The following is a 13,639-nucleotide window of genomic DNA, read 5'->3' on the forward strand; positions in this document are numbered from 1 at the left end:
AGCATCAGTAAGGAGGAAGGACACTGAGGTGCTGTCAATCACTGTAGGTATTCAGAGATTTAGTATCAGCAGGAAGGAAGGACACTGAGGAGCTGTCAATCACTGTAGGTATTCAGAGATTTAGCATCAGCAGGGAGGAGAGAAACTGAGGAGCTGTCAATCACTCTAGGTATTCAGAGATTTAGTATCAGCAGGGAGGAGGGACACTGAGGACCTGTCAATCACTCTAGGTATTCAGAGATTTAGTATCAGCAGGGAGGAGGGACACTGAGGAGCTGTCAGTCACTCTATGTACACAGAGATTCAGCATCAGCAGGGAGGAGGGGCACTGAGGAGCTGTCAATCACTTTATGTATGCAGAGATTCAGCATCAGTAAGGAGGAAGGACACTGAGGTGCTGTCAATCACTGTAGGTATTCAGAGATTTAGTATCAGCAGGGAGGAGGGACACTGAGGAGCTGTCAATCACTGTAGGTATTCAGAGATTTAGTATCAGCAGGGAGGAGGGACACTGAGGAGCTGTCAATCACTCTAGGTATTCAGAGATTTAGTATCAGCAGGGAGGAGGGACACTGAGGAGCTGTCAGTCACTCTATGTAGACAGAGATTCAGCATCAGCAGGGAGGAAGGACACTGAGGAGCTGTCAATCACTCTAGGTATTTAGAGATTTAGTATCAGCAGAGAGGAGGGACACTGAGGAGCTGTCAGTCACTCTATGTACACAGAGATTCAGCATCAGCAGGAAGGAAGGACACTAAGGAGCTGTCAATAACTCTAGGTATGCAGAGATTTAGTATCAGCAGGGAGGAGGGACACTGAGGACCTGTCAATCACTCTAGGTATGCAGAGATTTAGTATCAGCAGGGAGGAGGGACACTGAGGAGCTGTCAATCACTCTAGGTATGCAGAGATTTAGTATCCGCAGGGAGGAGGGACACTGAGGAGCTGTCAATCACTCTATGTATGCAGAGATTCAGCATCAGTAAGGAGGAAGGACACTGAGGAGCTGTCAATCAATCTATGTACACTGAGATTCAGCATCAGTAAGGAGGAAGGACACTGAGGTGCTGTCAATCACTGTAGGTATTCAGAGATTTAGTATCAGCAGGGAGGAGGGACACTGAGGAGCTGTCAATCACTCTATGTATGCAGAGATTCAGCATCAGTAAGGAGGAAGGACACTGAGGAGCTGTCAATCAATCTATGTACACTGAGATTCAGCATCAGTAAGGAGGAAGGACACTGAGGTGCTGTCAATCACTGTAGGTATTCAGAGATTTAGTATCAGCAGGAAGGAAGGACACTGAGGAGCTGTCAATCACTCTAGGTATTCAGAGATTTAGTATCAGCAGGGAGGAGGGACACTGAGGACCTGTCAATCACTCTAGGTATTCAGAGATTTAGTATCAGCAGGGAGGAGGGACACTGAGGAGCTGTCAGTCACTCTATGTACACAGAGATTCAGCATCAGCAGGGAGGAGGGGCACTGAGGAGCTGTCAATCACTTTATGTATGCAGAGATTCAGCATCAGTAAGGAGGAAGGACACTGAGGTGCTGTCAATCACTGTAGGTATTCAGAGATTTAGTATCAGCAGGGAGGAGGGACACTGAGGAGCTGTCAATCACTCTAGGTATTCAGAGATTTAGTATCAGCAGGGAGGAGGGACACTGAGGAGCTGTCAGTCACTCTATGTAGACAGAGATTCAGCATCAGCAGGGAGGAAGGACACTGAGGAGCTGTCAATCACTCTAGGTATTTAGAGATTTAGTATCAGCAGAGAGGAGGGACACTGAGGAGCTGTCAGTCACTCTATGTACACAGAGATTCAGCATCAGCAGGAAGGAAGGACACTGAGGAGCTGTCAATAACTCTAGGTATGCAGAGATTTAGTATCAGCAGGGAGGAGGGACACTGAGGACCTGTCAATCACTCTAGGTATGCAGAGATTTAGTATCAGCAGGGAGGAGGGACACTGAGGAGCTGTCAATCACTCTAGGTATGCAGAGATTTAGTATCCGCAGGGAGGAGGGACACTGAGGAGCTGTCAATCACTCTATGTATGCAGAGATTCAGCATCAGTAAGGAGGAAGGACACTGAGGAGCTGTCAATCAATCTATGTACACTGAGATTCAGCATCAGTAAGGAGGAAGGACACTGAGGTGCTGTCAATCACTGTAGGTATTCAGAGATTTAGTATCAGCAGGGAGGAGGGACACTGAGGAGCTGTCAATCACTCTAGGTATGCAGAGATTTAGTATCAGCAGGGAGGAGGGACACTGAGGAGCTGTCAATCACTCTAGGTATTCAGAGATTTAGTATCAGCAGGAAGGAAGGACACTGAGGAGCTGTCAATCACTGTAGGTATTCAGAGATTTAGCATCAGCAGGGAGGAGGGACGCTGAGGAGCTGTCAATCACTCTACAGTATGTACACAGAGATTCAGCATCAGCAGAGAGGAGGGACACTGTCATTCAGGCAGAGATTGAGTTTAACTTTCAAAAAAGATTAAACAGTGATTCTAATATAAATTTTCAAAGTAAGTACACCATGCTTGTTTTGTGAAATCTAGGACGGATAACCGCTTTAAAACAAAAGGGGTGTATTTGAGGTTCAAAATATGTCAGCAAGAATTTATATATAAAATTATTTCAGAACCCGGGGGGTTTATCAGATTGTGGACATAACATCTGATCCGATGGTTCTGGAAAATGCAACTTGTACAAAAATATAATATGGCACCCACAAAAATCTATGGTTACAAACAGGAGCATGGCTGTAGGGGGTGCAGTGGTAGCAATCACATCCAGGTACTGCCCTACTACAAGAGACAATAGGAAGAATGGCACCTGGTGGGGGTGAAGTAGTTTCAGATTTTGCATTGGGGCCCAGATGTTTTAGTTTCACCTTTAGGCTCATACTGTATCTTAACATGGTATTTTACAGCCATTTTTTATGTTCAGTTGTATGTCATATTGTATAGATATTCTAAACTATAGCTCCAACAGAAAATCTCTGTAATATGGTGTTTACAGGGGTACAATATGGCGGCACATATGGCTCCGCTCATCAAAGGTTTTAGGCCAGAAATCTAGCATAGAAGCTTTGTAGAGTCAGAAAAATTTGCAACTTTTGGCATTTTCAAGCCAATCGATGAATCGGGCACATAGAGTGCCTAGAGATCCATTAAAAAACACATAGGTGTGCATGACGTCCTGCGTGACTTTCAGGTTTCCAGTAGTAATGACTTATTCTCAACATTTAAAGTTACCACATACTCAAAGAATAAATGATCAATTGTGGATCAGTCCAATGAATGGTGATCGGTGACCAGCAATGCAGCATCGGTGACCAGCAATGCACCATTGGTGACTAGCAATACACCATCGATGACCAGTAATACACAATCAGTGACCAGCAATACACCATCGGTGACCAGCAAAACACCCTCGGTGGCCAGCAATACACCATCAGTGACCAGCAATACACCATCAGTGATCAGCAATGCACCATCAGTGACTAGCAATACACCATCGGTGATCAGAAAAACACCCTCGGTGGCCAGCAATACACCATCAGTGACCAGCAATACACCATCAGTGATCAGCAATGCACCATCAGTGACTAGCAATACACCATCGGTGATCAGAAAAACACCCTAGGTGGCCAGCAATGCACCATCAGTGATCAGCAATGCACCATCGGTGACCAGCAATGCACCATCGGTGACTAGTAATGCACCATCGGTGGCCAGCAATGCACCATCAGTGATCAGTAATGCACCATCGGTGGCCAGCAATGCACCATCAGTGACCAGCAATGCACCATCAGTGATCAGTAATGCACCATCAGTGGCCAGCAATGTACCATCGGTGGCCACTCCATTCATTCTCGATGGGACCGCATGACAAAAGTTGAGCTCCGTACTTGTCTAACTGAAGCCGCCTTTCATTTCTGGAGAAGGGGAGCATGTCATATCTATGAACTAATGAACAAGACCCATTTTATGAATAGGTAATAACTTTTAAAGTTGGGAATAAACTTTTATTATATCTACTATTACTATAATACTATAATATGTATATATTGTATCCTGTGGATATAAAATGTGATAAAAACACATTACAACAGTGCTCACCTACTGAGGCAAACTGGGAATCGAGCCCTAAGGTTAGCAGCATAAAGAAGAACAGAATGGACCAGAGAGGAGCGACAGGTAACTGGGACAAAGCTTCCGGGTAGGCGATAAATGCAAGTGCAAATCCTAGAAAAAGGCAATGAGATGCATTTATAGTATCATAATCCACAAATAATGCATGATAGTTACAGGCCTCAACACAGAATATCAGCCGGCTACAGGCTGTCATAAAATACCTACAAAAATAACCAAGAGATATTTCTGGATATAAATATGAATATTAGGGAATTGAAGCTATTCTTTTAGATACATAGGAAGAATCTAATGTTTATGTTTAAAGAGGTGGTCCAGTACTCAGCATTAGTGGCCCCATCGATGAAAAGCTCATTAAGAAGGCTTTTCTCAAATACCTTGTGTAGTAAATTCAGCCTCTATTGTGGTCCGCTCATCCCTGTCATATGACCCCCGGACTCCATGACCTCTGAGATCCGGTGATGTCACGTCAACTTCCAGTTGACGTGACATCACCGTGGCGGCCCCAGTCTTCCTGAGTGACTGGGCTGTGGGTGGAGTGTCACCGCTCGTCACAGCCCAGCGTCACAGCACAGCATCTTGCATGCTCTCTTACTTCGCTGTAGAGCATCACAAGCAGGAGTGGTGCTAGGCTGTGATGCTGGGTTGTGAAGAGTGGTGAAATGCCGCTCACAGCTCAGTCACTCAGGGAGGCCGGGGCCGGTCTCAGTGTTGTCGGGTCAACTTCCAGTTGACCCGACATCATCGAGGCCGGCCCCAGTCTTTCCTGGGTGACTGGGCTGTGAGTAGCATTTCACCACTCGCCACAGCCCAGTGTCACAGTGCAGCATGTGGCATTTGCTCATCTTCGCTGCAGAGCTCCACAAGCAGGAGCGATGCTGGGCTGTGACTAACAGTAAAACTCTGCCCACAACCCACTCTCTTTGGGAGACTGCAGCCAGCCTTGGTGATGTCAAGTCAACTGGAAGTTGATGTGACATCACCGGATCCCAGAAGTTACGGAGCCTAGGGGTCACCTGATGGGGATGAGCAGACCGCAATAGCGTCTCTCAGAGGCAGAATTTACTACACAAGCCTTCTTTATGAGCTTTTCATCAATGTGGCTACTAATGGTGAATAGTGGACCACCTCTTTAAGATTTTGCCTCATCACATACAACTTATGTTATATGAGGCATCCACATATTTTGGCTGCTGATTTTGCAGCAGACAGTAATCTGTTTTCTCATTACCTCTACAGCGGCCACTACAGGTCAAATATAGTATTACATGTTGCAATTCAAATTAATGGCCATTTATGAAATTTTTGGACAAACTACTATCACCAGTGAGAAACGTATGCAATCTCATAAAGGTCTCCATACTTAGACCTTCTAAGAGAACAAAAGGTAAAAGTTGTAACAATAAGAAATCTCCATCAATAGATAAAAATACAGGGGTTTATTTGTCTTTAAAACTCAATTTTGGCTCACCTGAGTCTACTACATCCTTTACTTCCTTCTGAGCTTTGTAGGCCATGTGCCCCAATATGGAGAAGATGGCAAAGCCGGCAAACACGCTGGTGAGGCAGTTGGTGATGCACACCATGATGGCATCTGTATAGCAGTTATTGTGGAACTTATTGTAAGAGGACAGCGCTACGAGCCCACCCCACGCTGTGGACAGTGAGAAGAATATCTGCGTGGCAGCGTCTTTCCAAACCTATTTCGAAGAAAATAAAATGAGAAATAAAAAGCTCCCAGAATTTATCACCAATAGTCTATAACACGGATTACAACAAAAATAAGCCGCTATCGACTGGAAAGAATGATATAGTATAGAAAGGAAATCTACCTTTTGATACATTTCTGGTAATCTGAATTGATTAATTAAAAAAACTTTAATTTTTTACAATTTTGATTGGCTCAAACGGTCCTCAAAAAATAGGAAATCTCAGCCATCAGCCGGAATCTACAAGGAAATGGTAACAGCTGTGCAATTTCCCTGCAGCACCTCCGCAGGACAAGTGAGGTATTGCATATTTCCTATTGAAATCTCTAGAAAATAATTTCTCTTTGCTTCAGATCCCGAAGAAGAAATTCTACTATAATAAGTCATAATAAATTATTGCAATTTTTTTTAAATTGAATTTCCTAAACCTGAAAGATTCTCTTCTATGCAAATACCAAAGGCAATCTCCAGTAAATCTTGTGTTCATGGTGAAATTTGCAAATATGTTAAAGTCATTAAATTGAGATTACTCCTGAATTTCTGGGGTACTTTTAAAAAAGGACTAAGAACTATCAAAGACACTTACTTCTGCATTTGAAAGTTTTGATATGTCTGACTGCGTGCCAATATAATAACTGATCCCTTCATAGGCCCCCTCCAGTGTAGCTCCTCTTATCAGGAGGATCAGCAGGACCACGTATGGAAATATCGCAGTGAAGTACACCACCTGTGAAAGCAAGCAAAAGGCATAAGATACATAAAGTAAAAGAAAACTCAACGTATCTCCCATTCACACCTAAAGGAAAAATCTGTAAAAATCTGTATGAGGTTCATCAGATTTCTCCAAGACGTCACACGACTTAGTAGAACCTCAATCTGTGCGAATGGAGAAAAAAAGACTAATATCTGTAAAACAAAGTATTTTCAAAAATGGTTAATATATTTAAGGGGTTTTCCCATGAACGACATTCATTTTAAAGTTGATTTTAATCAATAGATCTTGGAATAATAATAAGTTCCACAATTGGATGTGATTAAAAAAAATGTTCCTGCGCTGAGATAATCTTATATATGTGCCCCTGCTGTGTACTGTGTAGTTGATGTCACAGCCACTCAACCTCCACACTAGAGGGGAGGGGCGGCTGCTTAGCATAAGACATGCACACTTAGGCGGGGTTTGCACACTACGACATCGCAGGCCGATGCTGCGATGCCGAGTGCGATAGTGCCCGCCCCCGTCGCAGCAGCGATATGTGGTGATAGCTGGCGTAGCGAAAGTTATCGCTACGCCAGCTTCACACACACACTCACCTGCCGTGCGACGTCCCTGTGGCCGGCGACCCGCCTCCTTGTTAAGGGGGCGGGTCGTGCGGCGTCACTGCGACGTCACACGGCAGGCAGCCAATCAGAGCGGAGGGGCGGAGATGAGCAGGATGTAAACATCCTGCCCACCTCCTTCCTTCCGCATATCCTACGGAAGCCGCAGTGAGGCCGGTAGGAGACGTTCCTCGCTCCTGCGACTTCACACACAGCGATGTGTGCTGCCGCAGGAGCGAGGAACAACATCGGACCGTCGCGTCAGCGTAATCATGGATTACGCCGACGCTGCACCGATGATACGATTACGACGCTTTTGCGCTCGTTAATCGTATCATCCAGCCTTTACACACTGCGATGTCGCATGCGATGCCGGAAGTGCGTCATTTTCAATTTGACCCCACCGACATCGCACCTGCGATGTCGCAGTGTGCAAAGTGCCCCTAAGGCTGCTTTCACACCTCCGGTTTCTGCAATGTGGCACAATACGGCACTTTGCAGGAAAATCGCAACCGTTTTTTTTTTGCCGCCGGTTGCGTTTTTTCTGCATAGACTTTAATTAGTGCCGCATTGTGCCGCATGGGCTCGCGTTCGGTCCGTTTTTTGCCGCATGCGGCAGATTTAGCCGATGCGGCGGCCGGATGGAACGTTGCCTGGCACATTTTTTCGTGCGGCAAAAAAAAACGCATCGCGCCGCATTCGGCTTTTCAATGCATGCCTATGGCGGCCGGATGCGGCGCGATGCGGCAAAAACCGCATCCGGCCGCCGCATGCGGTTTTTGCCACTGCGCATGCTCAGTAGCATGCAGCAAGCGGCAAAAACCGGACGGGCCGCATGGGAAAAACTTATGCAAAGGATGCGGTGTTTTCACCGCATCCGTTGCATAGCTTGCACAGCCGGATTGAGCCACAGAGCTCAAGCCGGATGTGTGAAAGCAGCCTAATAAGGCTTGCACTGGGAGCCCATCATATAATGAGTGAAATGCACAGTGTCTGAACTGTGACCTATAAATGACGCCAGAAACCCAGGTCAGGCGGGCTAAACAGCACTATATAGGTGCATCTCGCACGGATACACGAGACGCACAGTGTCTGAATAATGGCCTATAAATGACGCACAACACCAGGTCCAGGCGGGTCAGTTAGCACTATGAGTACATAACACATGACAGGCTCACCATTTAACCACCTGAATTCAAAAGGTCCACACACACACTGCAAAAATGGATAATTCAGGTGGTTAAATGGTGAGCCTGTCATGTGTTATGTACTCATAGTGCTAACTGACCCGCCTGGACCTGGTGTTGTGCGTCATTTATAGGCCTTAATTCAGACACTGTGCGTCTCGTGTATCCGTGCGAGATGCACCTATATAGTGCTGTTTAGCCCGCCTGACCTGGATTTCTGGCGTCATTTATAGGTCACAGTTCAGACACTGTGCATTTCACTCATTATATGATGGGCTCCCAGTGCAAGCCTTATTAGTGTGCATGTCTTATGCTAAGCAGCCGCCCCTCCCCTCTAGTGTGGAGGTTGAGTGGCTGTGACATCAGCATCTTGCACCTCGGCTGCAGCCATCTTTATGAGGAAGGCTCACCACATTCTGTGTGTGCACATATCATTTGTCTTGGCTCCTTTTTGGTGTTTTTTTGATATAGTTCTTTGTGGTTTTTCTATGTACTGTGTAGTTGCCAGTAGAGTACGGTGGAGTACTCCTGGAACTACGCACCAACGGGGTACAGGACCCTAGATCAGGCAGAAGCTCCAGGCAGGCCTGATAACACCTGCACAGTGAGGGGACAATCAAGGACCTCACTGACTCAGTAGCAAAGGGAGAACCGGGGACAGGACCAGAGACTCCAACCCCACAGGGTTCACGCTACCGTCATACGGACTGCAGTGGAAGACCACCAGACGGGGACCCCCAGCTGCTCTACACCATGGGGACCCACCAACCAGAGACAGGTGCAGGGGAAGAAGGTACCAGATTATTAAACTGGCACTGGAAAGAAGGGGACCTGAAGGTGAAACCAGCCGGCCTCGAGTGACCCGTTACCACCAGAAAGTGAGTAAAAGAACCTGTTGCACTGAACCCCTTGGGTGGACTACCTTCTTCCGACACCCGTCACATCACCTACACTCTGGGGCCCGGCTCTGCTGGCGGAGGGCCTAACATCCAGGCTGCCATTAACACCAGCCCCAGTAGTGGACATTGTGCAGCGGCGGCTCCATCTACATAGCTGTAACACTGCAAGTGGCGTCACGTGTCAACATTATTCTAATCCCCTGTAAATATTCCCCTTTTGAAAAAGGACCCAGGGCACGGGACCAGGCAACGGCCACCAAAGTGGCATTCCCCAGTTGTACACCGCCCGGGAACGGGTACCACATAACCCTGGGCGACACATATATATATATATATATATATATATATATATGTATATATATATATATATATATATACATACACCGTATATAAACCGTATATATACATATATATGTATGTATATATATATATATATATGATGTAAGCACAATCATAACCTGCAGCGGTCCTTGTGACTTTGTGGAGCAAAGTATTATCCTCGTAACTGTGACTTGTTAATATTTTGTAGAAATGGATTCTTTATGAGGTCATATAATTGTGTGCTCTAGACGACGGGGTGCTTTATGACGCCATCTATTTTAATGGTTTACCATGAAATGCATTTGTAGCCGCCTGTATCATTAACAGACCAATGACTTTATGGGTTTACAGTGGGCTGTGCATTGCAGACGGTGCTCGCGGCTCCTGTAACTTTTGGTATTATATAGTCTTTATGCTTAATGCGCTGCGTACATCTAATGACTTGTAGTTTCATCTTGGATTTGTCCTAGAGAGACCTACTTGTTGTGGATTCCACATCTGGTATGTTAATGGTATACAATATAATATAATGGGGTATCATATAGTTTTACGTTACGTGTAATTGACTAAGTACAGGAGTCAATTGACATTCAAAATGACTTTCAATAGTCAAAAGGATAATAATAAAAGTTTATTCCCTCTAAAGCTCTCATGAATATGATACTTACTGGGTAATATTGAAATATGCAGCTTAATATGTAAGAATCTATGGGGCATGGTGGCTCAAAGGTTAGCTCTGTTACATTGAGGTCCTGAGTTCAAATCCCACCAGGGACAACTGCAAGGAGTTTGTATGTTTTCCCCGTGTTTATGTGGGTTTCCTCCAGGTTCCTTGATTTCCTCCCACACTCCAAATACATACTGATAGGAATGTACAGTAGATTGTGAGCCCCAATGGGGACAGTGATGATAATGTCTCATTGCAAAGTTATGAATTTTTGAAACATACTTCATCATTACCTTATTTTGTTTCCATCTCTCTCAAATCTATTCTGCAGTGTTCTTTTAATGCTCAGTTCCTTCTCCTTTAGAATTTCCTTTGAACTGCTTCTCAGTAATATCCATACAGTATATTCTAAAAGTCTGTGTACTAGATCTTCCCTGACTGTGTCTCTCAGCTTCCCAGACTCTATGCCTGGGAATTCACAATCAGACTGTGGGAATGTAGGGTAAAGATTCTTGCTGAGCAGCAGTTAAAAGCAGATTCTAAAAGGAGCATAAACTGGGCATTGAAACAGCGCTAAAGCATAATGTTTGGCAGAGAAGGACACAAAAGAATGTAGAGAAATATATTACAAACATTCATAGTTTTAAATAAATTTTAAAAAAATATATATTCTCTAAATCTAACTAAACTAATTTAACCATAATGGCCATGGGTAGCTTGGAGTTGCAAATATCCTGGAAATCAATTTTCTTACAGCTGGTTATATTGGTACTGTGGCTGGTACATTTGTATAGGCACATTTGTAATAGTATCATTGTCACGCCATGATTAGGAAATTTCCAGTGTGCGGTGCAACACAGAGGGAAAACCAGGGAAGATGTTGAAGGAAGGACCTGTCAATAGGGAGAGGGGGATCGGATCACCATCTCACACTCACCTGTGTCTGATCCCTGCACTCCCTAGCATCCCTAGATAGATCATTCCTGCATGTACCATCACGTGCCTTAACCCTAGCTGATCATGAACTTACCCTGACTAGTGAGTAGGGCAGCACACCCCACTATTACAATAAGACAACACAAGGAAGGTAAGACAAAGGGATGGGGAAAAACACAACAAATAAAAATCCTAAGTTTGTGAAGCAGGAAACTTCTCAGCTGCAACTAAAATTATACCTCAGCTTCTTCAGAGACAGTCTCCTTCACAGTGGTCAGTATAGAGATTCTATCACCGGCATGGAGTAAAGCCAGGAGTGGGTATATATATATAGAGGAAGGGCATGATGACAAGATGCTGCAGCTGTCATAAGGCTATGAGTAGTCTCAGTCAGAAGGGAAAGCATCAACTGAAAGTAAATCCACTCCAATAAAAGATGTAACAGTATAGTCATCTATGCTACAATATATTCATTAACCTGTGACTGACATGTTCTTATAAATGTTGGGCTATCTGATGGCAGGTCTTCTATATGGCATCCCCTTCTTTATGAGTGTCCATGAATATAAGATAGAACTGTCAAAGGAAGATTCACCGAACGTCTGGGAAATATTTATGGACACCTTCCTGCACCAATATTACAGGTTATTTTCTATTGATACATGGGTGCATCATGCTACCTACTAAAGAAGCCAATTAAAATAATGCCTAAAGCATTTATACTATGACACATAGAGGGCGAGGCACTATTTTACAATCTAGGTAATGCTGCATGTGCATCGTGTTAATAAGTATCCTTGGGGCCATGTCACACAATTTATCCTCCCAGTATAAGAAGCTGGTATCATTTCTGTGCATTGATATGGCAGATAAATGGACGGATCTGCTCTATAAGGACAGGGACTCATTGTTATATCACATTTATATCAGTCCTCCGCATAGCGCAGCCCCACATGTATCACTAAAAATTGAAGGAAATGCCAGCATAATTATAAAATTGGAATATAATGGGTGAGTTCTCCTTGTACCTATTCAAGTACTATGTAAAAGAAATATTATTACTGCTTGTTTACAGTGTCTATTATTTTGGAGTATACAACAACTGCAGGCTTATGCTGGAGGGATTGTGTTGATAATACAGATGATGGTCCTTTGTTAATTGTTAGAGCTGATAAAGCTGCACTTTATGCCCTATTTGGTTGTTTGTGCCAGTTCTATCCTAAAATCCTTCATATTTTGTTCATGAAATTAATGGTTGCTTTATGTCCTAAGTAAAATAATTTTGTCTCATTGCTGATGATTCGTCTGAAAGCTGAAATCCACAACAGGTTATGAGGCCAGGCACAATCCCAAAAGATGGAAGCTTAAAGGGAACCTGTCAGGTGCAATGTGCACCCAGAAACACGAGCAGTTCTGGGTGCATACTGCTAATCCCTGCCTAAGGCCTAAGCCAGACGGCGAGAAAATCGGTGCGAGTGGAGTGCGATAAAACATCGCATTCCACTCGGACCAATTCTAGCCTGTGTGTCAGCGCACATGAGCGATTATTTTCTCAGCCCTAATCGGACCGAGAAAACAATGGCAGCATGCTGCGACTGTAATGCGAGACTCTTTCTCCCGAACCCATTCAAGTGAATGGGGTGAGAAAAAAAATCACACTGCACTCGCAGTACACTGGTGTACCGCACGTGCAGAGCGAGAATCGAATAGCCGGCTACTGAGGAGAGAGGGAGAGAAATCCCTCCCTCCCCTCCTCCGTGCTGGCTCGCCCCTCTGCAGCACCGGCCCGCCCCTCCTGAGAGCCGGCCCGTCCCCCGCAGCTGAGGTCCGCTCGCACGGTCGGACTGCAGTCACAGGGATACTACTAGCATGACACTCGGCTCCTGCTGTGCTGCCAGCGCGAGCCGAGTGTAATGCGAGCATCACATTAGTGCCCCGTGTGACCCCAGCCTAACCGTCCCTGTATACCATAGCATAGATAAAGGGATCTTTAGAAAAAGTATTTCTAAAGAGCCTTTATGATATGCTAATGAGCACAGGGACTAGTTCCCCCGACTAGTTTGCCCTCATAGCATGTTACCACACCCCTGTGGGCGTGCTAATATGCTAAGAGGGCGGAATGAGCACAGGAACTAATGCCCTCGTGACTAGTTCCTGGCCTCATTAGCATATCATAAAGGATCTTTAGAAATACTTTTTCTAAAGATCTCTTTATCTATGCTACTAGATACTGGGACGGTTAGGCTGGGATTAGTAATATACACCTAGAACTGCTCGTGGTTCTCGGTGGATATTGCACCTGACAGGTTCACTTTAAATTTACAATATATGACTACTACCTTTTGACTGATTGAAGATATACATTAGGTAATAAATTAGTGCCATTTATATTTTTATGCATTTTTTTTACATCTATCTCTAACAAAAGAAC

At 44.7% G+C, this 13,639-nt stretch overlaps 1 protein-coding gene across 1 annotated transcript in view; it reads right to left on the reverse strand.

Annotated features, from left to right (window-relative positions):
• The window catches only part of LOC142251172 (sodium- and chloride-dependent neutral and basic amino acid transporter B(0+)-like), an 80,606-nt gene that overhangs the window by 22,276 nt on the left and 44,691 nt on the right, over positions 1 to 13,639 (reverse strand). The window contains exons 7-9 of the mRNA XM_075323713.1: positions 6,468 to 6,608; positions 5,644 to 5,872; positions 4,140 to 4,265 (exon numbers count right to left, since the gene is read on the reverse strand). Coding sequence (XP_075179828.1) covers positions 4,140 to 4,265; positions 5,644 to 5,872; positions 6,468 to 6,608 — 496 coding nt within the window. The remainder of the gene's footprint in view (positions 1 to 4,139; positions 4,266 to 5,643; positions 5,873 to 6,467; positions 6,609 to 13,639) is intronic.

Source organism: Anomaloglossus baeobatrachus, chromosome 9, assembly GCF_048569485.1.
Source record: "Anomaloglossus baeobatrachus isolate aAnoBae1 chromosome 9, aAnoBae1.hap1, whole genome shotgun sequence".
Lineage (NCBI taxonomy): Eukaryota > Metazoa > Chordata > Amphibia > Anura > Aromobatidae > Anomaloglossus > Anomaloglossus baeobatrachus.